The 27,269-nt window shown below is 34.1% G+C and overlaps 2 protein-coding genes across 2 annotated transcripts in view; both read right to left on the bottom strand.

Annotated features, from left to right (window-relative positions):
• Positions 1-716: 716 nt before the first annotated feature.
• On the bottom strand, positions 717-3,128 carry LOC140049678 (uncharacterized). Its single transcript, XM_072094630.1, has 3 exons — positions 2,810-3,128; positions 2,214-2,676; positions 717-1,841 (listed from the first exon to the last, which is right to left on the bottom strand). Exons 1-3 carry the CDS (start codon positions 3,011-3,013, stop codon positions 1,111-1,113), a joined length of 1,398 nt encoding a protein of 465 aa, XP_071950731.1. The 5' UTR covers positions 3,014-3,128; the 3' UTR covers positions 717-1,110.
• A 465-nt stretch (positions 3,129-3,593) lies between these two features.
• The window catches only part of LOC140047819 (tetratricopeptide repeat protein 39C-like), a 33,555-nt gene continuing 9,879 nt past the window's right edge, over positions 3,594-27,269 (bottom strand). The window contains exons 3-13 of the mRNA XM_072092886.1: positions 22,514-22,562; positions 14,955-15,607; positions 13,755-13,923; positions 13,131-13,279; positions 12,600-12,652; positions 11,135-11,244; positions 10,594-10,717; positions 9,924-10,024; positions 8,727-8,831; positions 7,483-7,521; positions 3,594-6,769 (exon numbers count right to left, since the gene is read on the bottom strand). Of these exons, the coding sequence (XP_071948987.1) occupies positions 6,686-6,769; positions 7,483-7,521; positions 8,727-8,831; positions 9,924-10,024; positions 10,594-10,717; positions 11,135-11,244; positions 12,600-12,652; positions 13,131-13,279; positions 13,755-13,923; positions 14,955-15,607; positions 22,514-22,562 (1,636 nt within the window). The 3' untranslated portion in view covers positions 3,594-6,685. The remainder of the gene's footprint in view (positions 6,770-7,482; positions 7,522-8,726; positions 8,832-9,923; positions 10,025-10,593; positions 10,718-11,134; positions 11,245-12,599; positions 12,653-13,130; positions 13,280-13,754; positions 13,924-14,954; positions 15,608-22,513; positions 22,563-27,269) is intronic.

Genomic DNA, 27,269 nt, shown 5'->3' with positions numbered 1-27,269 from the left:
AATATACCCTTTGACTATGAAAATCGGTTGCACAATCAGTAGGTGGTAGTCTTTCAGGCCCAACAAATGATTTGGAACCAGCAACCTTCTTGTTAAAAATTTTCCTCCTCGAACTTAATAATGTTTCACTGCTACTTCCTCCAAAGAGAGCCACCATCGCTTTCCGACCATATTCTTCAATCTTTTTCTTAGTTTGACAATTGGATGTCAAGACTTTGGCACAAGAGCTTAGAACTTTATCATCACCAAGCAGCTTTTTAAAAGCTGCCTTCTTTCCAACGCCATATATTCTTGAGGTCGTATCGCATCCTGTAAGGGCATGACAAAACAGGAGCTTTGAACAAAGGTTAGATCCAAGTGCTTTCTTTAAGGGGATGATATCTGTCGCTTTTGTAGCTGATGCTTTGTCGGATCTAAAAATTATCCTATTCAAGCTTAGACGGGTATGATGCAAAAGGAGGATAAGAAGGTCTGTATCCTCTCCTATGAGTGTGACTGATTTATTCTTGGCAGCATTAATAGCAGTAGTTGCTATGAGAACATCAGCATCACCCGGTGCATGGATGACTTCTACACCTACTGACTCAAGCTCTTTTCCAAGCATGTTGATAAATCTGTGTTTGTTGTTGGTATTACTCAAAAATTTCTCTTTCTTTGTGTCAAATACTGTAGATTCGTCAAATTTGACATCTAAGTGGTCAGCTTTTCCACGCCTCAAGTGTGTAACATCTTTTGTTGTTGGTGTTCCATAGCCATCAAACACTACTATTGTGGATGCATACTTTCTAACTAGCTTGCAATAAGACGTAATAATTTCATGGTATAACTCGCCCTTCTTCCATGGCAGTCGGTGTATTAAAGAACCTCCATCGAAGACATAGATGTCAGTTTTGGGGACGGCATTTTGACATAGTAATATGTCTGACGATTTCTTTTGTCCTTGATCAATAATTGCGTGAAGCAATTGCGGCTTGTCTGCTTTCCGGAGCAAATTCTTTCCTTCAAACAATGATGGGGGAAAGGGACTCAGTTCAAACGTAAGCATTTCTTCCAAAGACAGGCTCCCAGTTTGTGACACAATGAGACATCTTTGAAATAAGAGTCCAGGATCTATAGATCTGTCAGGTGCAACAACAATGGCACTTCAGCTAGTGTCCTGGCTCTTTCCTTTCTTTTAAATTTATGTGAGAAGACTAACTGTTGCTTCATTTGAGAGATGACACTTTCAGCTACCATTTGATATTGAAGAACATTGACATCATCATTAGCTACCATACCATTTACGATATTACGAAGGGTTAGTTCCATTGAAAATGGTGAACATCCGTTGAGTTTAGCTAGCAATTTATCAGTATCAATTGTATCTCTGTGTATACTAGAAGGCGCAGCCTCTTTGTGTTGATCACTGGTTGCAAACGTTTTATTAGTAAATGACTGCATGGATTCATTGAATGCTGACATACATGGCCTTGTAAGAACCCACAACATTCTTGAATGTTCACTCATCTTACTGCCTCTGGTTAGACCTCCTGTGCTTTTTACCGACCGCATCAGGGTTTGCTCGATAGCGAGGTCACAACTTACACCAGCCCAGAATTTATTTGTTCGACGTACCACATTCAAGCCTTTGCAAAAGCGGTCATATACATCAGGATGATCGTCTTTGAGTCTGTTCATTTGTTGTAGATAGAAGTATGCAGATCTCAGGTAATTGACCAAATCATTATATCCATCACCTTCAGAAATGCAAATGTTATCCTGGTATCTCTCCCTTAGCCTATTCTTCATGTGTTTGTTGGTGTATGGTTCTGATTCATCATCTATGAACTCTTTCATTCTTTCTGTGAACAAATAGTAAAGAAATATTTAAAATAACATCTGTTTGCATATTGTATACAAGTGGAAGTCAGGTGGCACAGCGAGTAGGGAGACGGTCTCTTGATCGTGAGGTTGGGATTTGGCACTTGGGGTGTTTCCTTAAACAAGGAACTTTATCAACGTTTGTCCCTCTTCATCCAGGTGTATAAATGGACCAGCGCTTGCTAGGAAGGTAAACAGACTCTTTGTGCGGGAGGAGTTGCATTGTACAGTCTGGCCCAAACGTTAAAGAAAGAGAGATGGGCACTCCGGCTGCGGCAGCCACCTTTACCTTCCTTTTTTTACAATATATTAATAGTTAAACTCTAAGTAAGATTGTGAATATATGTTCATACCTTTTAAGTTTGATATCGTTAACTGTTCTTCATCATTACTTTCAAGGAAAGAACATACTTGAGAAAATGCTTGTGCTTGACCTTCATCTATTGGCCTTCCAGATCTTTTTCGCTTTGCCGGTTCTCCAGTAGATGATTGGAATCGAACAGGAATGGCCAGACCAGATTGAAAATTTCTATAGCATTGGCGATGGTAGATAGCATCAGCAGCATGAAGATCACTTCCATAAAATTCTATCCGAGCATTGACAGCCAATGACCATGTGTCAAATTTCCGAACATTTGTAATGATTTCTTTAATTGATTTAACAACTCCAGAAGTTTTCACATAGCTAAATTCAGATCTGTTGGCATCAACTCTAGTTCCACAGAATACACAGTCAGTACTACTAATAAAAGCACTACTATCCGCCCTACTTTTCCTCTTCTCGGCAGTCCTTGAAGGGCCTTCTTTCTTTGGGAGCTGTAATGTAATGGAGATTGTAGTATTCAGTAATCATTTACAAAATATGATTAAAAATGTTTATCTGTTTATCATAATAAGTTATTGCTATAAACTGTATTAAACAAAATATAATGTAAAACTTAAATCTTACTTCCGATGGATGAGTATATTTCTTTCTACAATCTTTGTGTATTTGTTGTCCTATGGTTACATGGATGCTATCCCCTCTGTTTTTACTCATGGTATTTATCGTGTCAACTCCTTTTTGTAATTTGATCGTTGCAACATTATTTTTGTCATGAAAATATCCACGACAAAATGGACATGTTGTCAAACCACTGGAACTCGCTTCCATAATGAGACTGAAAAAAAAGCATACAGTACATTTAGTAAACTGTAAAATGTTTTATATTTTTAACCACCTGGGTCAGTTCGTAGACAAGTCAAGTATATTAGGCCTATTTATAGTTTAAAATATTATATAAAGGAATACAGTAATCCATTTTAAACAGCCAGATAATAGTTTTACAGTACTGTAATTGTAATAGCAAATCATTAGTGACAAAGGTACAAGGCACCTACGTGTCACCGTACTTTAATGGACTAGGCTAGGCCTAGTTGAAAAAATGATTTAAATGTTTAATTTTCAAGTTAATGATTTATAAAGTATAATACCCTAATATCACTTTATATTTATATAAGCCTAGGTGAGTATTGAAGTAGGTCCCTTTTTAGTCAGACAAGACAAAGGCCTCAACCTAAGTCTACAGGCTCCTAGAACCCCTTACCCAGCCTAGGCTAGGCTTAGCTAGGTTAGGAGGCATCCCCTTCCTACCTGGCTTAGCTCAGCTAGACCTAGCACCCATCAGAGCCTAGGCCTAGTAATAGGTCTAATCATAGATATCTGGTAATAATTTCATTATTCAATTAATTATCTGTCTTATCTAAACATAATGAACATAAACACAAACCTGCAAAATAATGATAAAACTCTTGACAAAAACTTTTTCTGGCGGTGTAGTGATGCTGGTTCCAGGCTGCATAAAACTTACAGCCAATCAGAAAGCTCTATTTCAAGAAACATTAGGTATGGAAACCCAAAGGTTTATTCATACAAATACATTTATTTCAAATCACAAAGTTTTAAAAAGTGCTCAACTCCTCATTATTGAGGCTATGATTTTGAAAATTTCACTCTAGTGTCTTGGAGTCCTACAGATATTTTTAGGAAAACATTGAAACATTTTAAGCTTCCTAGTGAGCTATAAAATGTCATTGAATATTTTTTGAAAAACAATTTTTTGTAAAAAAGTGCATAAAAAATAGTTAATTAGCTTTAAATAAATATTAAAATGTACTAGTAATCAATAAAGTTTATGTCACTGAATTCCAAATTTAATAAGCTTTATTTTGACACCAATATCAAGGTAAAAACGATGTTGGAAAAATATTTTATGTCCAAAAACGTGATATTGTAACTTTTTGACCTCAAATGACCTTATAATGACCCAAAATGACCTTTCGCGGGCTCAGATTTTTCAGGACTTTTTTTCTCAGATCCAGTACATGATGAAGAAGTGAAATCCACTTAAAAACCTTTGTACGCAATTATTTCTAGGTTAGGCCCTTTTTTACATTATATTCCATCCACTATAAGTTAACTTTGTTTTTATTAAATGCTATGTTTCGTTCCATATATTACAGTGTATTAGATTGTTAAAAAACAGCATTTTAATGGAGAGAAAAATAAACGTTAACTCAACAATAAATAATATACAGTAGGCCTAAGCCCAATTAAACTGTACTGAAAACAATCATCTTGTTTATTTGATTCCCTTTATTATCGCCTGTATAAACAGCTAAGTTAAATTTAGTAATCTAAATTAAACTACAGTGTTTTCGGTACATAGTCATCACACGCCAATATTACTGTATTATAACTAGGTCACACATCTAAGTGTTGGCGATGTAACGATGATGATGATAACGACGACGATGATGTTGATGATGATGATATTCCATGACAAATTTGATGATTATGACGATAACCATGACGAATTTGATGATTATGATTATGACGACGACGATTTTGTTGACAATGATTATGACGATAACCATGACGAATTTGATTATTATGGTGATGATGATTATGACGACAATGTTGCTGATACGGAAGCAAGATAATGATATTGATATGAAAGATGATGATTATAGTGATGACAAGGATGAAGACAAATTCAACGATGATCAGATAAATAAGGCTATCAATATAGACAGGCCTATAAATGATAAATTAGATAGATATTTGTCCCCCTGAAAAAATTATTAACATTTTTGGTAAATATGGCATTTTAATGTCACATAATAGTTATTCACTTTGACCCCAAATTGGCTGTCTGCAGTCAATGTGTTTTAAAAACATTATTTATTTTCGTGTATGTACAATGTATAAGAGGCCATTTTAATGTTTAACCAAAAATTGGATCGAAACAGATATATATATTTTCCCGATAACACATCCGTTTAAAGAAAGAGTTCCTAGTTATGTTTATAACTATTCATTTTGTGTTTTATAAGCAAAATTATTATTTTTGTTTGGCAAAAGTGAATAAGTTTATCAAAACTATAAAATGGCCTATTCAAAGTTTGATTTTATTTTTCATGTTTTGGGAGACAATGTATCTTTATGATTGGAAGGCAATAATACATAGGCCAAACAAAACAACATCTAACAGTAAATATATTAACAGATTCTAAATACTTAAATAATGCTACTAAAATATTATTTATTTTTTTAAATTTTACACTATAATAGTAATTAAAAATGTCACTTTCATTCTTGTTTTTTCTCTATAAATATTTCATTCATTAATACTCTTTCATCCAAGACATACTTTTTTTATATAAAATCATTCTTCACAATACAATATTTCTTTTTCAAACAAAATAAAAATTAATTCTTGTAAAATTTAAATTTCATTCGTTAAGATCCCGAGATATTTCTTTCAAAACTAAAAAAAGGACTGGTTCATTCTAGTTCAATCTAGTTTGACCTTGATCGATATAGTTTTATCCAGTTCTAGCCATATAGCTCCATATTCGGTGAGATTTTTAATATAAGTTGTCCAATTAAAACAAACAAAAATGAAAAATAATTCTCACGAAAATTTAAACTTCATTATTTAACATCCCGTGATATTTCTTTCAAAACTAACAAAAAAATAACCAGTTCATTCTAGTTTGATCTTGTTCGATCTTGATCGATATTGTTTCATCTAGTTCGATCTAGTTTGTTGTGGACCGATATTGTTTCATCTAGTTCGATCTAGTTTGTTCTGGACCGATATGGTTCATTCTAGTTCTGTCTGGTTTGGGCTAGATCTTATTCTTCCATATAGCTCCTGTTTTCTGTGATATTTTTAATAGAAAATTGTCCAATTTTTGTCCAATATTATCAGTAATATCAACATATAAAAGTAAAGCATTGGTCTCGGTATTTTTACAAATCTCTCTGTATAGGATATGTTATGATCCTTCAATTATAGTTACATTAATTGTGAGATAATAAATATTTAATAATGTCCAATATATCTGTATTCATATCAAATATTAAATTAAATTGGTCCTAAAAAAGTACACTATTTATGTAATACTTTTGTAAATCAAAGTCCATTTGATGCTTCAATTAATGCATCTTGATGAAAAAACACTGTAACACAGATAAAAAACATGCGTGCAAGATAGATAACTCTTTCTTCCTCAGTGGGAAGGTACCCCCCCCAGCCTACGGTCTTGTAGTACTATACTATACTATGCAACCACTAGACTATAACTTACAGAAAATGATTTAAGAATAAACAAAAATATTAAATTTATCAATTATAAGATTATGTTAGAACAAAATACATTATTTTAACAAAGAAAACTTATCAATTAAATAGCTCCTAGAATGTTAGGATGATGTTAGAAAAACTGATTTTGCATTACAACTGTGCAGGTTATTAAAACTGTCTGTAGGATATCTTGGTTAGTCTATACCCTCTAACTGCTGGAGGGCTGCATGAACACGCACATTTAGACGATTCTCGAAATCAAAGTCCTTGTAGTTCTCCTGAAAGAGAAACAAAATTCAGTAAAATAAAAAAAATAGTAGTGGAGCTGTAGCTTGTTGGTTAACGTGCTGTAAAAATGAAAATATCCAAGTGCGAACGATGGTTAAATCTTCAAGACATTGGGTAAAGCTAATAGGGAAGTTTCGCAACCTTACGAATACGATAACGAAAACGGATACGTCATACATTTGTGAAACTTTTGAGCTGATCCCCATTTCATATTCGTAAAGCGTATTCGTGTTGACGAATATCACCAGTCATATTCGTAACTACAAAACGAGTATAGTTTTTGATCTATTTTGCACATTTTGCATTTGAATTAGGAATGATTCATGATTATAATATAATTATAGATTTATTGAAAGTAATTTACTAAAGTAATTTACTAAAATGGCAGGTCAATTTAGATAAATAGCAGTTTTTAAAGTCCTCACTCGCTTTAATGTTACGCTACGCCTAGGCAGCCAAGCACCAAGCAACACGTACCTGCGCTTCGCTCAAATTTACCGCAGTCATATTTTGGACGCGCCTCAATATTTCGTTGCCATGCGAAACAGATTTTTTTATGGCTTACGAAAACGAATACGTGTGCGTGACGTATCCATTTTCGTTATCGTATTCGTAAGATTGCGAAACCTCCCTATTGTGGTGAAATATACCATTTTTCAAATCAAGTGTGAACAAGGCTTAAGAGAGCAATTATAACACTAACCTTTGATTTTAGTATAAGTGATTTTCCCCTACTTGCAGTCTAAAAACAAAATTAGGGAAAGAACATGATGATGATACTTTAAATCTTTAAAAGGCATACAAACTACGGTAAATATGTTTAAATGGTGGCTAAAATCATATCACTTTCATAAAAATATATTTGGAATCCTCGATATCACAAACATAGGTATACTGCTGTAAACACCATTTTTAACCTGCTATGTTGCAAGTTATAAGCCAAAATATGTTTAAAATGGTTTTCGAAGTTTTAGAGTGAAGATCTAAAGAATGAGCCGAGTAGACAGCAGATTTTAATTCAGCACCCAAAAATTACCCTTTCAACATGAAAGTGGCTATAGCAGACTAGTCTATATAACCATACCACTTTGAGAGACAATCACACTGGACTGAACATACTGTACCATGTACTGTCTCATGACATTACTAACATAGGCTATATTAAACCACCAAATTATTTAATTAAGACTTATTTTAATTTAAAAAAAACTACATGGCATGGAAAGGCCAACAAACATAATTTCCAGATGGCGACATATAAGTTGTGAGAAACACAATGAAGCTCATTATGATTTGTATGAGTGAAACAAGCAACATTTCAAATTAAACAGTTAAAATCTATGAAGATTGAATAATTAGTGTTTGTTTTATATGTCTATACATTTTAATTAAGACTTAATTATCTAATTAAAAACATTATGTCTTGGCTACTGGCAAGGCCGACAAACATAGAATTTCCAGAGGGCGACATTCAACCATATACATAAGTTGTGAGAAACACAATGTAGATTGAATATAAATTAGTGTTTGTATCTACAGTATACATTTTAAGCTATAAAAATAAGGACATTTAAATAATAATAATAATACCACATTTATATAGCGCCCTTTTCATGAGTAATCATGCTCAAAGGCGCTTTACAAGCATTATTACCCCAGTATTTTTTGGGATCAAACACGTATGGAAACATACTCCCATAATGCAGCCGGTAACCAGCGCAAAGTTGTGTCTAGATCTAACTGGGTACCCATTTATACACCTGGGTGGAGAGAGGCAACGTAAGTAAAGTATCTTGCCTACGGATACAAGCAATGCGGCGAGAGTTGGATTCGAACCTAGGTCTGACAATCGGTAGTCCAACGTCCAACACACTGCGCCACACGCCCTTACAACCTGTTTAGGATACTTATACTGCTTGTTTTTAAGCTATAACAGAGCACACTTACAGCTGGTTTTTCAGTCAATAACAGTCCTAGTTCAAATGATGAATAAGGGGCTACGTAAGGATCTTCACATCCCTGTACAGCATATGCCATAGCATCCTCATAATTCTAGATTAAATGAGAAAAGGATAAAACATTGAAAAAACAGTTCTCGTAACCTTTACAGTAGTATACTCAAGTAGGTGATTTATAGATTGGGATTATAGTTGACAACATCAATAGTTTTTAGAAAGTTCACATGATAGAACGGAATATATTATAAAATGTAGTACCATACTACAATGTACAATTCTACAAAGATTTACAAACTAAAGGCTTTTAACTGCATAAATAACCGTGTTATTTTGTACCATTTGATGCTGTTAGGATTTTACTGGTGGTGTAACACGGAGGCATGAGGCCCCTGGTGTAGGGATGCTAAGTGGCCCTCCAACGCTGGAGTCTTTGGGTGTTTTTAGCCTTTTTTGACTTGTTTTAATGCCCTTTTATTCCTCCAGGCCCTGCTCAGGGGCCCCCATAAGCTTCAGGGCCCCTGGGTTTAGCCAGTGACTGCTCATAGTCGTCACGCCACTGGGACCCACAGGTATTACGCCATGTTAACTTATTGTTATTACATGACCCAATTTTCATTTATTCTAGGTCTATGTAAAGCTTGGTTCCCACTAGAACGTAACGCAAGGACGTAAACGCAACGCAAGCGTTTTAACCAATGACAAGCGAAGTTATAGACAGTTAGCAATCACAAGCGAATGAGCCATCGCTTGTGATTGGTCAATTCACTTGCGTTGCGTTACGTCCTTGCGTTTCGTCGCTAGTGGGAACCACGCTTTACAATCTTGGATCTGTTATTACAAACCTGCACATTTCAACCTTTTTTGGGTGTACAGTTGTTGTGGAAAAATTAAAATTGACTTGGGGAAAAATTACATAAAAGCTTAATACCTAGGTTCCAGTGGCCGTATTCACCAATCACACTTAAGTGAGATATTTCACTTAAATATTAAGTATTTCACTTTACTCAATAAATATTTAAGTATTTCCCTTAAATTGTATTCACTCAATTTTAAGGGTGTTTCTTTTTAGCCTAAGTATGAATGATGAAAACGGCCACCAATCTAAAGCTCTCTAACAATAATTACTAGGTAACATTTGCTTTAAAGAATTTCTGCAGAAAATAATAAAAATACTGCAGTAAATTACCTGCATGGCTGCTTCTTTGCTACCCATTTGTTGATGTAAGGCACCTTTCAACATTCTACACAATGCTTGCTCTTCCAACACAAGTGATGCATTGTCCAAAGCTGAAAAAATATGTAAAGGAATTTGTACGGTTACTTTCATTAACCATTTTTCTGATCTACAGCTGAGAGTGTATGATGATGCTTTGTCTACACTATCAAATTTTATGTGACAAAAAAATGTAATGTGCCCATATATGGACACGATGACATTATATCACTACCATATTTGTCATATCACTACCATATTTGGGCACATCACACTTTTTTTGTCAAACTAGTTTGGTAATGTAGACAGAGCTTTAGGTAAGGCATTATTTAATCTCTTGTATCTGTCTTCAGTCAAACTCTTAATTTCCTCATCCTTTAGATGGGTTGATAAGCTGTTGGTCGTGTGTACATGTACTGAAGAACTCAGTAACTTATTGGAAACAGTCAGAGATCATCTCTTGAATTGGCCATAGAGGGCCTAGTCAGAATGTTCTCAGTTTTCCCTTTATGATAACCATAAAATACATGCATAAACCACAAACAATAGTTTAATTGTATATAACCATTCGGATGCATAGTAACACATTGTTCCTGTTGAGTTTCCTTAAATACATTATACATCCTGTACATTTTACACTCACTTTCAAGCATGGTGTCTAGTGTTTCCCGAGAACAGGACGGAAGCGCTCGCCACAGATAAATGATCTCGATAACCATCAAGATGGCCGCTGATTTGGTTGGCTTCTTTTTCTTATACTTATTCGACTAAAAATTACAAATAAAAACATAATGAAGCATATTTCTCACACAACTATAGAGGGCCTAGTATTAGAGCATAATAGATACATTTATTGGAATGTTTTTTTCCCAATATCCAAATGAATCGGGAAAATTAATACCAGAGGATGAAAATCTTGTGATTTCATTATTTGTTTGACAAAAAAATGTCTGGGGCTTCTAAAGAGACACTGAACACTATAAGCTGTAAGCCAGAATTCCAAGATTATAATATGAGGAGAGGTCGATGAATGGAACAGCTAGTTATCCATTGTAATATACTATATTTCTCTTATAATGAATACCATATTTCCCATACAGACAATAGGAATAAATTAAACTATAAATTCTAATTTTAATAAAAATGAAATGAATAATTACAAGGTAGATATTATAAGGTCATACCTTGCGAATAACAAACGATTCAAGTTGATTGTTTTTCCTCTTGGAGAGCTTTGGCACTTCCTTGAACATTTCCTGAGCTGTTTCCAACTGTCCTAATGCTCCTTGACAAACTTAAAAAAAAACCAATAATATTAATAAATAAATAAAAATAAATAATAAAATTCCGTGTATGTATTCCTCCACTATATTTAATATGTTAAAATGTAATATGTTATGTCACATGGTCAACACCTATAGAGGATACCATGTTGGGTCCCAAAGATGTCCCCTTAATAGGAGTTGTGTATATAGTTACAGTATGGTCAACACCTAGGGGACACCCTTAATAGGGGATACATTGTTGGGCCCTTAAGGTGTCCCCTTAATAGGAGTTGGACATACAGAAGTAGATTCTAGAATCTAGTCTAAAAGATCAATACAGTCTATAGTTTATTTTATGGAGGTGCAGTACCAAGTTTCATTTTCATCTAGTTCCTATCACATTTTTTAGAAAGTATGTTTTTATTTAAAACCAAATATGTGAGATAGAAAGTATCTTTTTTTTTATATTTTTTTTAACCATATTTAATGAGGGTGATCCATCCAGCTATTGCTGATCATTAGGGACCCTCAGAGGTTCACAAGACAAACATATACACAAGATGCTCTACATAAAGAAAGTCTTATTACAAGTCTTTGGGAGTGGAGTAATTTGGTCCTAAATCCTGACATGTGACGGGACATGAACCCAGGACCCTTGGAGTGGTAGACAAGCATCATAACCACCAAGCCACAACTCCACTCCACTCCCTAATCATTAGGGAAAACAAATAGAAACTGAAGTATCTTATGGATAAAAAAGACCAATGAAATGTAGAAACCACTAGTTTTAGGTATTGCAGCATCTTGGAAATAACATTTTTTTTAAACTATATATAGTTTCCTGGAAATACCAGAGAGTTTATTGGATGACAGGAAATACTGCATGTCATGTGACAAATGAAGGGATCATGTATGTAGATTGAAACAGGGAAGTTAAGGAGATGCACTGTATTACTGGTGCTCAACTTTAACCTTTAGTATTTAATGTTCTTTCAATGTTTGCCTACTTTAGGCTTGTTTCAGACAATTTATTGAATAAAATAGAACCTCTCCTTTGGGAAAAACAGTTACAGTCCACCCTTATTGAAGGGACACTCCTATTAAGGGAACACTCCTATTAAGGGAAACTCCTATTAAGGGAACACTTTCCCATGAAACGAATAAGGAACAGGTTTAACATTACAGCCAACCCCTATTCCACTATGTTTTAACACTATGTCCACCCCTATTCAGGGGACACACATATTAGGAGAAACTTTCCCATGAAACAAGATGCACTAAGTGTTAACACTACAGCCAACTTCTATTTAGGGTATGCTCCTATAAAAGGGACACTTTGGGTTGGGTTTTGAAGGTGTGACCTTAAAAAAGAAATTCTACTAACCTGCTGTTAAATAGGCATAATAACTCTTGGACCATCTTGAATCTTCCTTAAGTCTAAAAAAAAACAAAACATTGGAAACAAAAATAAATAAATAAATCATAATCAAACATCAATAACCAATCAATCAATTACTGCAATCATTCTAAAGCAATCAATCAATAAATCAATTAAATTACATTCTATAAAAAAAAAAAAAATATAATCTATCAATATACAGAATTCCATTATTTATAAAAATCATATAATAATTATTGTATTAATTTAACTTAGTTTAGTTGGTGTACTTAGTACACCAAGTTTTTTTGTTAGGAAAAATAATTCAGAGGTGTATCTTTGCAAATTTATTGTGGTCATCCCCAAATACAAGATGGCATTCAAAATGGCTACCATTTCTGATAAGCCAGTGTTCATAACTCAATAACACTGTATGTATTTTATTACAAATTATATAAATGAATATAAAGATTATCTTTCCAATAAATATGAATTTTGTGTATTAATTGAATTGGCTGGAAAAGATAATGTTCTTACCTAGCAAACGCCAGAAGACCTTCTTCCCAATTCAACTTGATGATACTGCACCAGCCAATCTCATACAAACATATTAACTGGATTTCACGCTGCTCCACTGCTAAGTCATAGGCTTCGTTGTATGTCTTTAATGAATCGTCTAGTCGACACTGAAAGTAATTTAAACAAATATAGACAATGTTGGAATTAAATTAAATAGATAGGAAGGGAAATTAGGCTGTTGTTTAGCCTTAAACTCCCCACTCCTAATTGTCTTTCATTTTTTGAAAGAATCCGTTAATACAAATTGGGAAGACCTGGTGTTTTTGGTGAAAAGTATGTTACTTATTATTTGTTTACACTTTTACGCGATCGGTCGAAGTGGGTGCATCACATCACAATATGAAAATATAAATCCGCACCTGATGCATCATGGGATTTATAGTGGGATAAGATACACAAAATTATTAAATTCAACTTATTTTTCACAATTTTAACCCTTTAAAGACGAAAAAAATATCGCAATATGTCCATATAGTATATTTTTACATCAAATGTAGGTGTATTTAACTGCTTCCCATTTATGGTAAATATGTCACACATGATTGCTTTTCCTTTTATATACAATATACTGTCTTTTTTTACCTCTAATTTCTCAACTCGTCCTCTGTAGAACATGACCAGGGCAGACTGTGAATACTTTACTTCATTCACCTCTAAGATCTTCTTAGCTTCCATAATGCAGTACTCTGTGTTACTACCATCAACTCCAAAGAATGGCCTAACCACTGTGTGGTACCATAGTAGTGACAGCCTGAGGAGAAATGATACATGCTTGGAGTAAATTTTTTAGTTTAAAATATGAAAAGATACTAGGCCTAGGATGGGAAGAAGATTACTCCTGCGTAGTGACTTCACATAGTCAGTGGTGTAACGCATAAGGTAAAGACCCCTGATATAGCACTCCTCTAACGCTGGATAGTTGGGCTTAGCATTGGGGCTGCTAATGCCCCCTAAGTGACAATGAGCGCTCATACAGTCGTTACATGGCCACTGATAAGCAAACCTTGTTTGGTTAAAAAAGTTATGTCAAAAATGATTGTATTTTCATTGTTGTGTAAATAATGATGTTGACATATTGGACTGTAAGCCGTTTAATGTTATACAGTAGTGTAAAATAGTTTATAAAATACTGTATGATAATATAAACATCCTGATTTACTAGTAGAGAATGTAAATACTGAGGTATCAAACAAAAGTGAAACATTTAGTTGTAATTTTTATTACAATAAAATATTTTATTTTTTATTTTTATATAACACTAAATCTGTAAAATGGTTTTGTACAGTATTAACATTAAATGAGACTTAGATATATATGTAACAAATTCTAAAAGTAGAAAATGATGACATGTAGTTATTCAGTCAAGGTCAATAGGATGCCAGTATGTTGATCTTTATTGCAGATATTAGTATTATCAGGGAAGAGTGTAATTTTAATCTTCCCTGGTATTACAGTATGTTCCTGAATTTTTAGTTTTATGGTAATGATGTTTAAACACTAGCAATAAAATAAACAAGGGGATAGCAAATAAACATATTCATGATTAGTATTAGGAAAAATTTGGTTTATATCAAGTATATTTGATAACAGGGAAGGAAAGAGGTGATATGCTTGACTTCTTTAAAATAGAGTGCACTTTTTACCAAAAACGATTGTTAAATACGGGTTAAAAGTATATAGAAGGGTTCTACTGTGCAATTATTATATTATTGCATAATTACTATATTTCATAAAAGATTACATTAATTGAAACCTAATTAGGTCCATGATTTCAATACTTACATAGCTAACGGTGCTTTCATATCTGCACTGTTATTTGCGTCTTCTAAACATGACAACCCAAACTCCTTATCTCCATGAAATCCAAACATATTCACCAATTTTAACACATTAGGGGGCATCATTGATATACAGAGCTGCAAAAGTCCGAACCCAAATGCGACACCTCCTCTCAACCTACTTAAACTTTCTTCCGATATGTCGCTAATATCCATGTTTTCTAAATTGTCCTCGCCATCGTTCGAGTTGGTATCATCGTCATTCCCTCCCTCACCGTCCAGTAATTTTGTCTGGTACGGTCTTGTGATATCCTGTCCGAACCTGTCCTTGTACACAGCAGCTATTTCTTTATATGTCTTCTCATACAATTTGAATGCTTTTCGGATTAACCAACCGCCTTTCACGAAACCGGAGATCTCAAAACGAGAGAAAATGATCATGGCCATGTACAATTGGCAATCTGCCAAGATAATCAGACGTTGAAGTCGATCTTCTAGCGACATAGGTAACGCAACTTTCTTAGAGTTTGTGTTATTGCCAAATATTTTCACACGTAGAGACTTTTCAGATTTCTTGACCGTACACATTTTTTCAGTGTCCTTCAGGGCAGCCATGGCAGAATCCATTTTGTCATCTTCGAAAGACATTATTGCATTCTACGTAATATAAAAAAAATCATTTATTCAAACATTACTATTTTTTTAAACATAATTGTATGTACCTGTTATTGAAGAAGGCTTTCTTAGATAAATTCCTGTCAAGAAATGTTGCGAGAATACTATTCTCAAGATGTTTAAGTTTGAGAGATGATGTTAAAATTTTAAAAATTAAAAACCTAATTGGACACTGAAATTAGCACAACATTAACCATCATATTGCGCCCCTTTTCTACTGTACGATAAGCTCATAATCAGCGGCGTTTCATATACTGTTACAACATTCGTTAAAATAAAGTCTTTCAATGTTTTTTAAACTGATAATAAAGTCATTCCAATATTTAATGTACTGTAACAGGGCAACCCTGAAATTTAAACCCTTCCCAAATTATTTCAATTTGATTAACTTGTTTGCATTATTAGAAATATGAACAAGTTCAATGACTAGGGCAAGCATAGATAGATAGAACGCCAAGGGCAGTTATATGCTATAACAACCTATCTTGGTGCCTCATTTAATAATAAAACATTAAAATTTGATTGACTTTGCCTATCAAGCATGTTGGATACATTCACTAGGGAGGTACTCTTGTCTGGGATCAAATTCAATGTGGTTGTAAAAATGAGTGGAAAATATTGGAAACTAGATAATTGATATTAACAATAATCAGTATTGGTTGGTACATTTAATGTCATATAAGGACAAGATAATCTGTAGTATTAAGTATATAATTATTTCTTCACATGGATACACTATGGACATAAATTTAGAAATTAAGTAATTAGGTGATCATTTAGAATAAAATGATCACCTATTGTTATTGTATGAAATCTTTATTATTTTTCTTTCTGTACACTTTTTGTGTAACAATTATCTCAAAAAGTTGAATGTCAATGATTACCAAAATTTCACATTGTCTTTCAAGTACTTTAACTTAGCCATAATAAGCTTTTCAGCGTGATTACTCATCCGTGACGTCACGTATACGCCGTTTTGTGAAATCACATTATCAATCATATCTCCATAATTCATTATCACATATTAATGAAATTCACTACACGTAAACTTCACGTCAAGGTAAAAAATATCAGCAAATAAAAACTTGCGCGTTTCAAGGTCATGCGTGTGAAATCGCGCGTTGAAATTTTAAAAAGCTCAAAATTAAGTTTTGATCAATTTAGAGCATGAATTAGGCCATTTGCGTGTTTCAAAAAATTACTGCGCAAAAACACATTTTCTCTTCAGAATGGAAGGTGACCCCCAATTTTTTTAACTTAATATGGAAGCCAATAAGTTGTAGATATAAATGTATATACACATTAGACGTACAAAATGGTATTACATCATCAAATGGCCACTTGAATTTAAAAATTAGTAATTTTTATGTTTTTGTGTGGGTTATCACATTCAACAGAGCCCATCTCCGTTATTTGAGCCCGATTTTCGCACACATTTTAGGATGTGGTTGCTCAATTAATTATCTTTCTCATGAGTTGTCAACATTTTTGTTTTGATGACGGCATCATGCGTAAAAACTTGAATAACCTAGGTGGTGTATTTTCAGCTACACCATACATTTGAATATCTTACAGCTCTTCAGAATTAAAGGTGACCTTGAAGATTATAATTTATTATAAAAGCTGATGAAACTTAGATATGAATTCATATAAAAATTAGGCCTATCGGATGTTGTGACATTATGAAATGGTCAGTTTAAGTTAAAAGGTAGTTTTTTTCTGTCTTTCGTCAAATTTATACAAATTTCAAAGAGCGCGCATTGCGCTTCTACGTGTCAAATTCTCTTCCAATCCTTATATTTATTTGCTCAATTCATTATCTTTCGAAATTGTCATGTTCGAGTTTATTTTGATAATTCCATCATACCGAAAAATTTGAACATGATGTGGGTCCCGTAATTTCACCTATGCTACACTGTATATAGATATACAGTATATACTGTACATATTGTATATGGCATATAATAGGCACAACTCAGCGATATAAGTGTATGCATCATGTCATAGGATGGCGTACATCAACTTTTTACGATCGTATGTTAACGTACGTGCATGTTTAAAAAATGTTAATTTCATTAAAAGGATAAAAATGATCACCTATAATTCGTCAAAGTGACGAATTAAATTCTAGTTATAGTTAGTTTTATATTATATACTTTATTTAGACACGAGACTGATGTGCAGTACAACTCGTTCAATCAATATTGATTATTTTTACACAAGTTTGTGATACTGTATTACAAAAAAACCAACACCATATAAATACGACAAAAACGATTGAAAAAAAAAAATTGAAATTGAAAAAAAAACTAAATTACAGAAGGATCCCCTTCATCTGACACCTCTATTTAGGGTACACCATACCGGTACTTCCCGTGTAAACGGGAACCCTTATCGAACGAAGTGTATAATTCATGGGGATTTGTTATGAAATTACAGTAGAATGATTCTACTGTATACATAATAAATCTTTTTGTTATTTCATTATAGTGTAAAATTTTAATTTATTTTAGTGTGCCTAAGTCGATTAGCTGTACCGGTACAACAAACACATATCTGGACCTATTTGAATTGCCTTATTTAACATCATAATGACTCTATTTAGTTGTTTGATGACATTACTCTGCACATTATTTCTGAGATCAATCATATTTCAACCAGGTTCATTTGATTGTCTGGTTCGTCAACTCAGCTATCATAACGAAAATGTTCACTATAACATTCGTGTCGGTGAGTCATGTTCTCTTTTTTTGCATACATGTGCTAGCATTAATAACACCACAAGAAAACGATATACAAGTAGGCCTGTGAGATATTACGCCAATCATTATTCGACTTTTAACCTATGTTTGTTGGTTAGTGGCGACATTCATCCTCACCCAGGCCCAGAGCTGATGCATAGGAAAAAGAGCCAGCATATTGGAAACGGTAATAGTACGAAGAATACATGTGAATCTTGCGCTAAAACGGCGAGACGCAATCAAAAATGTCTGATTTGCTGTGAATGTCATCACATATTTCATATCAAGTGCATACCTATGAGCAGCGATAGTTATGTGTTTTATCAAGATAATCCATGGGCGTGTAACATCTGCTATCTACCACAACTATCGGACTCATTTTTTGACAACTCATTGAACAACAACAACAGTATATTGTCACTTGCATCCAGCAATACATCAACTGATTCTTCCATCTTTGAAACTAACCTTATTCAAGTTGCTTTATTTAACGCCAGAAGTGTGGTGAATAAGATCGAAGAATTCCATGCGCGTATCGCAATTGATGAATTGGATATCTTGATTGTCACAGAAACGTGGCTGGACTCCTCTATTGATAGTACGGAACTGTTTCCAGACTCATTCGTTGTGTACAGAAAAGACCGTTCAAGACACGGTGGTGGTGTTCTGTTAGCTTTGAAAAACGCATTTAAATCCTCTATTGTTGACTTTCCTACTAACATTGAGGTCAAAATTATTGAAATAACTGTAAATAACAATTTTAACGTTTTAATATGTGCTGTTTATAGGCCACAGAGTTCAAATGACGATTGGCTCAATCAATTCCACGATGTCGTTGATTTTATCCTTTCTATTTTACATAAGTACTGTGGTGTAATTTTAACTGGTGATTTTAATTATGATTACGGTGTTGATAGTCCCTTAGTTTATAAGAAATTTAAAGAAATTATTGCTCCACTTGATACTATACAATTTGTTGATTTTTTTACTCGTGTATCTAACACCAGAAGTAGCATTATTGATCTGGTCTTGTGCAATAACCCTGACATTGTATGTAATTTCAGAAGTCATCCCGGTCTCAGTACAAGTGACCACCTTGGGGTTTATTTTAATATTAACGCTAGATGCAGTAAAGTTAAACCTGTAGATAGATATTATTATCAATATAGTAAATGTGACCATGACGATCTTTTTACAACGTTGGGGGCGGTTCCTTGGGGACTGTGCCTGGAACAATCAGACTGTGAGGAAATGTGGGAAAATTTTAAAGACCTCTTTCTCGCCACTATCAACGATTGTATCCCTAAAGTCAAAAGTAAAAAAAGAAACAGGCCAGCTTGGATAACTCAAGAAATGGTTACCATGGCTCGTAAAAAGAAACGAATGCTAAAAGAGGCTCATCGTCATCCTCATAACCCAAATAAGATGGACAAATATAGAAAGTTTAGTAATAAATTAAGAAACCTAACAAAAAAAGCTCATTTACAATATATTAGGAAATTAAGTGTCGCCTGTGTAAATGGTGACTCCAAACGTTTTTTTAGTTATGTTAAGACAAGGCGTAAGACTGGACAAGTCAAAAACTTTGTTTTTAATGGTATACCCTTGGTTTCCGATATCGATGCGGTAAATGCATTTTCCACATTCTTTGCGTCAAACTTTAACGAACCTAATCGTAATTTCAATGTTAACCATGAGATCTGTAATTGTGTTCACCCAGATATTGTTCCCCTTAATAACATTAATATTACTGAAAAAACTATTTTCGAGGCTCTATTGTCATTGAAACCCAACAAATCCCCTGGACCAGACGGGATTACACCTAAAATGTTATCCATGTCAGCTCCAATTATTGCCCCAGTGTTGTGCAAAATGTTTAACAAGTTCTTAACGGATGGCTTTGTACCAAAAGATTGGAAACTCGCGAATGTCACTCCTATTTTTAAGTCAGGTAATCGTAACGATGTTAATAATTATCGACCCATATCGCTATGTTCTATTATAGGTAAGGTTTTTGAACGTATTATAGCAGATAACATTCTTTTTCATCTTCAATTTTTTGGACTTATAAGTCCCACGCAACACGGGTTTTATCCAGGTAGATCGTGTGTTACACAGGCCTCAGCGTTATATCATGATTGGTCACAAACAATGGATGTTAGACAACCTCCTGTAATTGATGCAATATTCCTTGATTGGGAGAAGGCCTTTGACCGTGTTCCCCATGATTTAGTAATCAAGAAACTGCACAACATGGGAGTATGTGGACCTCTCCTAAAGTGTCTTCACTCCTTTCTCAGTGACAGATTCCAACGTGTTGTTCTTAATAAGGAGCATTCTGATTGGGATAGAGTGGGCTCGGGTGTTCCTCAGGGATCAGTGTTAGGCCCGCTTCTATTTAATCTCTTTGTTTATGACCTACCTCTAAATACCTCTTCTGTTATGAAGCAGTATGCAGATGACACAGTAATTTATAAACCTGTATTCAGTCGTCATGATGCACTTACCTTACAACAGGATCTTTGTAAAATTTCCAAATGGTGTGAGGATAATAAAATGAAATTAAATGCAAAGAAGTGTAAAGTCATGCACATAACTAGGAAACGTAATTATATCCCTCATTTTATTTATACAATCGAATCCAATCCCCTTGAAGCTGTTAATTCACATAAATATCTTGGTATTAACTTCTCACGTGATTTAACATGGTCTGCTCACGTTAATGATGTATCGATGAAATCAATGAGAATGCTTGGGTTTATCAAACGGTTTGTAGGTTTCAATGACACCGAAATTTTACTACGACTTTTTAATGCACTATGTCGACCTGTTATTGAATATGGTGCTCCTGTGTGGGATCCACATCAAAAACAACATAATATAGCTATTAACAAGTCATTAAGACGGGTTACTAAATTGTGTGTTGAAGGCGATTTCACTGACAGGCTTAAGATACTAAATTTACCAGATATGGTTCAAAGAATGAAATTTCATAGTATAATTTTTGTAGTTAAGTGTTTGCATAATTTAATTGATTTTGATATATTTGAATACCTTACAATTAATTCTCGGTATCCAGAGTCGCTCACCTTTAAACACATGTATGCTAGAACTAATGCATTTAAATACTCCCTGTTTGTTAATTTTCCTCGAATATGGGAATGTATCCCGCATGAAGTTCGTAACAAAGTCCTGTTTAACTTTGGGGGGTTTAGAAGGGATTTGAAAAAATGTATTACTGATATCGAATTCATCTAGACTATCACTGTGTTTTTATGTCTTTTGCGTTTTTCGTACTATTAGTTGGGAAAGCCACTCGACAGTGCAGTTCTTTTGAACTGATCCACTTTTGGTTACCCGCAGGTGCTGATAGTACTTTGTTCTGTTTTGTTGAATGATGCCGTGCCTTGTTTATGATTTGTGTATGTTACCTGGAAATTGAATAAAATAAAATAAAATAAAATAAAATAAAAAGCCTGGTCTACACAACAAAACTTTGTGAAAAAATATATGATCTGCCTATTTATATAAATTATGATGTCATATCACTACCATATTTGGGAATATCACTACCATATTTGGGCACATCACATTTTTTTGTCAAATTAGTTTGATAGTGTAGACAGATATTAACACAAATGCTTGTAATTTTATGTAGTATCCTGTTGTCGTTTAACATCATATGAAATGAAATCAGTTTCGTTTCTATTTCCAAATGTCACATGAAAACAATTCAATAAACATGGGACAACAATAATAATACTGTATAATAATATTGAAATGGTCCTGTTTAATATGAGTTACTGTACATACAATGGAAAATCATAAGGTGTCAAATCTTACTGTTATTTATATTTTGTTGGGTGTGTAACAGGGTGCGTTTTCACTCACTGTGTTTGACATTTAACTCAAATCAAAAGATATTCTTTAATTTTAAATCTTAAAAAATAGAATTTCAGTTCATTTTATGATGAAAATATTCTTGGAAAAGTTTTATAGAAATTGAACGGACCAGTTCATTATTGCTCAGGGGATGTAAACACATTTGTTCGTGTTCTGAATTGCTTAATTTTCCATTATTAATATTATTAAAAGATGTTTAAACAGATTTTTTAGATTATCCTTATATTGCAAACAGACTTCTTACCAAAAAACAGACAAAGCTATAGCCACCACTCATCAAAGGACTGTAATTTCTGTAAAAAAAACAACAAAAAAACGAGGATGTTTATTATAATTATTATACTGTACTGTAGAGGGCAAACAATAGACAGTTACTTCAATAAACAATCTGTTTATCCAATATAAAATATTATAAACAAGGCTATATCTACTATAGATTTACAGTAGGCAAATAAGCTTATACTCATTAACGCATGATATATTGTATAACAAGAACAAATCTGTATGTATGTTATTCTGTCCTACAGTCAGGAAATTGTCAAAGCAATTCCCACTTTAAACTTATTTGATTCGGAACTTGACTTTGTTAGAGTTTTTAATTACTTGGGTCACACTTTGACACCCGATTTGAAAGATGATACGGATATCAAACGACAGTACAGGTCATTGTGCATTAGAGCTAATACACTATGTAGAACTTTCTCAAAATGCTCTAAAAACATAAAGTGTTTTTTGTTTAAAACATATTGTAGTAACTTTATACTGTGCTTCTTTGTGGGCAAATTTTAATGTAAAATCTATGGAAGCACTAAAGGTGTGCTTCAACAATGCCTTACCCCTGCTCTTTAATAAACCTACGGTAGGTCATGCAGTGCCAGCACCATGTTTGTAGAAAACCACATCTGCTCGTTCTACGAACTACAACGTAAGGTGGTTTTTGGCATGTTGTGCAGGTTAGGGAGGTCAGACAATATTGTCATAAAATGTATTCATGAATTTGCTTTTCTTTCATCCAATCTACATAGTAGATGGATGAAGCTATTGTTCTAACCACGTGACTATGTAGCGTAGGTTTTTTTTTTTTTTTATATATCTACATATATATAAATCCAAAGGCAAATTACTGAAAAAAATGACAATGCTATGGGTATCAGTGGCTGGATCTCAATGGAGATACAAAAATAAAAAGCGAAAATTTAATCAAAACGATAAAGTAAACAGCCAGAAAAGTTAGCAGAGCTTTTGGGCAACACTAGCCCTTCATCAGTGCAAGTCTATGATGCATCTGTTATATTTGCAATAATGTACACTAATTTGTTACTGAACTATGGAGAATTTTTTCTGAAATAAATAAAAGATGAATGAATGAAATGAGGTAGGTTTTTTTTTTATTGTGTCCTGGAGTAGGCTACATTACTGTACAATGTCAGCGTATCCGGATATTCACCCCCTGGACATTTACCCCCCGGACAACTACCCCCCGGACAACCACCACCTGGACCACTACCCCCTTAGGACAACTACCCTTTAGGACAACTACCCCTTTAGGACAACTACCCCTTTAGGACAACTACCCCTTTAGGACAACTACCCCTTTAGGACAACTACCCCTTTAGGACAACTACCCCTTTAGGACAACCACCCCTTTAGGACAACTACCCCTTTAGGACAACTACCCCCGGACAACTACCCCCTTAGGACAACAACCCCCTTAGGACAACTACTCCCCGGACAACTACCCACTAGGAACAATTACCCACTAGGAACAATTATCCCCGGACAATTACCCCCCGGACAATTACCACCCAGAAAACTATCCCTTTAGAACACCCTAACCACCCAGAGAGACCATTCAACAACCTGACTCTGCAACAGTGTATAATAGGAATTAATAACTATATTTTAATTCGTTACTTTGACGAATTACTATTCATTATTGTAAACAAAAGTAAAATATTGAACATAAATATAGCCTGGTATAAACTGAAGATTGTCACACATGATCATAGGATAGTCGAACGTATTATATAGTACTCCCTGTATTTACTGTAAAGACTGGGTTCGCTAATAATAATAATAATTTTTGCGTCAGGACAATGCTTCGATAACCACTGGTCTTAAAAGAATTAATTTTTGTCTCAAATTTGTCATATATGTATTTTTGTACACTTGAAGAATAATATCACTTTTGATATTTGACCTCAATGTTCACTCACCGAATAAACGTCGATCTTTAAATAAATTTCCCTCAAATAAACGGTTACCATGTCACTCCCATGAAACATCATATGGAATAATCGGCGTCTATTTCCATTAGATTATACCCCCTCCCATTGAATAAATAACTTTCTTCCAATAAATGTCCACCTAAAAACCACCTAAACAATAAACAGCCCAGGCCGTTTTTTCAATAAATACGGTACTTTAAATCTAGCACATCTAGGGTCTAGCGTGCTGTTAAACAGAATAATCTGTTAAAAACGGGTGTTTCGAAACTAGAGAACCGAGACCAGAGACCAGAGACCCGAGACCCAATACGAAAAGGGAGACCTAAATATACGAAAAGGGAGACCCACGTACAAAAAGGGAGACCCCACTATACGAAAAGGGAGACCCCACTATATGAAAAGGGAGACCCCACTATACAAAAAGGGAGACCCTAATATACGAAAAGGGAGACCTAAATATACGAAAAGGGAGACCCAATTATACAAAATGGGAGACCCAAATATACGAAAAGGGAGACCCACTATAAGAAAAGGGAGACCCACTATAAGAAAAGGGAGACCCCACTATACGAAAAGAGAGACCACACTATACGAAAAGGGAGACCCTAATATACGAAAAGGGAGACCCAAATATAGGTCTCCCTTTTCGTATTGGGTCTCGTGTCAGGTCTCTGGTCTCGGGTCTCTAGTTTCGAAATACCCGTTAAAAACAGATGATTTCATTTTTACAGAAACCGGTCCTATATATTTGTCTACTTTTGGATGGGGGGGGGGGGGGGGGGTAGTTGACCGGGGGGTAGTTGACCGGGGGCCGGGGGATAGTTACCCGGGGGGTAGTTACCCGGGGGGTAGTTATCCTAAGGGGGTAGTTTTCCTAAGGGGGTGGTTGTCCGGGGGTTAGTTGTCCGGGGGGTTGTTATCCTAAGGGGGTAGTTGTCCTAAGGGGGTAGTTGTCCTAAGGGGGTAGTTGTCCTAAGAGGGTAGTTGTCCGGGTGGTAAACATCCGGGGGGTAACTGTCTAGGGGGTAGGTGTCCTAGAACCCAATGTCAGACCTCGCAACTTGGAAAAATAAATTTTGGGAGGATTTTTAAAAGCATGTCTAACTTTGGTGAAAATTACCTTAAATTAAGGGTGAACTATTGGCATCTATAAATAGTAAACATGGGTAAAATATCGAGAATATTATATTTTAGCAGGAAATGATACAAAATATTGGGAAAAAATTTATTTTAGAGAGAGCTGGAGAGTCCCATCATATCGGGAGAGTTGGGAGGTGTGCATTATAAGGAACACCTGGTCTTGAAACAAAAAACATTTTAACAGTAACATATTGTTAAAGTACTGTGGAATTAATAACAGTGAAGTACAGTATTTTCTAGTATTCATTATCATAAATCAAACCTTTGTTCAGATTACACAAAGAGAAATAAAAAACAAATTTCAATAAATATTTATGATACTGTAAATTGTAATAAATACTGAAAATCAAGATTTTTACTGTTACGGTAGTATTATTAATAGACCATGGAGCTATAAAATTCCATGAATAGACTTTATTGGGGTGAATCCCTTTTGTTAATTAATGTGAGAGTTAATCACAAACAAAACTAATAATAACTCCAGAGTCGACTTTGTACATGTATTTGTTGTATTTATTTAAAGATGTATTGTCCCTTGAAACACAAAAAATGAAGATCAAAATATTCTAAATTTAATTTGGCCATATCAAAGTAATATTAAAATTATTCACTTTAAGTCGAAAATTCGGGCCAAAAACAACAAGTTTACGTAATTAACAGGTAAGTTAATTTGATTACTTTTCGTCTGGAAAATCGTGGCGAGCAAAAGTAAACAAAGATTTCAAATGACGAGTATGCATTATGCATGATGCTAATTAGTATTGTTTACAACTCGTCACAGTTGAGAAGGTGTTTTCACACAGATCGCGAGGAAGTTTTATGATTATGCATACAGAGTAGCCAAACAAGCGCATTGCATTATGAGATATGTTTTGATTGAAAACTTTGACTGGAAGTCAAAGTAATTTTTTTAACAAAAAAACGTCTGTATTTTAGTTAAATTATTTTTTTTTCTACAAATTTTTGGTGAAAGTTAATAACTATTATGATACTTCAAAATGACCCTCTTTTTTTCGAAATATTTTATTTTTTATTTTTTGGAAATTAGTCAAAGGGACAATACATCTTTAAGGTTGTATCAAGGAAATTAGTGACCAAAATTATCATTTGTGAGATAGATAAGATTATTAAGTTCTGTCTACACTATCAAACTTTATGCGACAAAAAATTGTGATGTGCACATGGAAACGAGGATAATGTCATATCACTACCATATTTTGGCATATCACTACCATATTTGGGCATATCACTACCATATCTGGGCACATCACACTTTTTTTTGTCAAACTTGTTTGATAACATAGACAGAGCTTTAGATTATTTGCACATTGTCAGTCAAAGCTACGAGTAGCATTTTTTTTTTAAACTGAATTTCAAACATTGTTGTAATAATAATGGTAAAAATTCATATTTATGAGACTGGAAAATTGCTCAAATGGCATGACATTGGTTATTACCTCATTAACATTAACTAGATCTATAACAAGCTTTCAAGTCAGAGAATTTGAAAATTATACCCACTGGAGAAATACAAAATAATATTCAAAATGTATTTTATTCAAAATGTAGTATACTTTATTTTGCTTTTTATGGATAAATTTATTTAAAGATGTATTGTCCCTTTGACTAATT

The sequence above is a fragment of the Antedon mediterranea genome, chromosome 1, assembly GCF_964355755.1.
Source record: "Antedon mediterranea chromosome 1, ecAntMedi1.1, whole genome shotgun sequence".
NCBI classification, from domain to species: domain Eukaryota; kingdom Metazoa; phylum Echinodermata; class Crinoidea; order Comatulida; family Antedonidae; genus Antedon; species Antedon mediterranea.
This window is presented reverse-complemented; position numbering and strand designations above follow the sequence as displayed.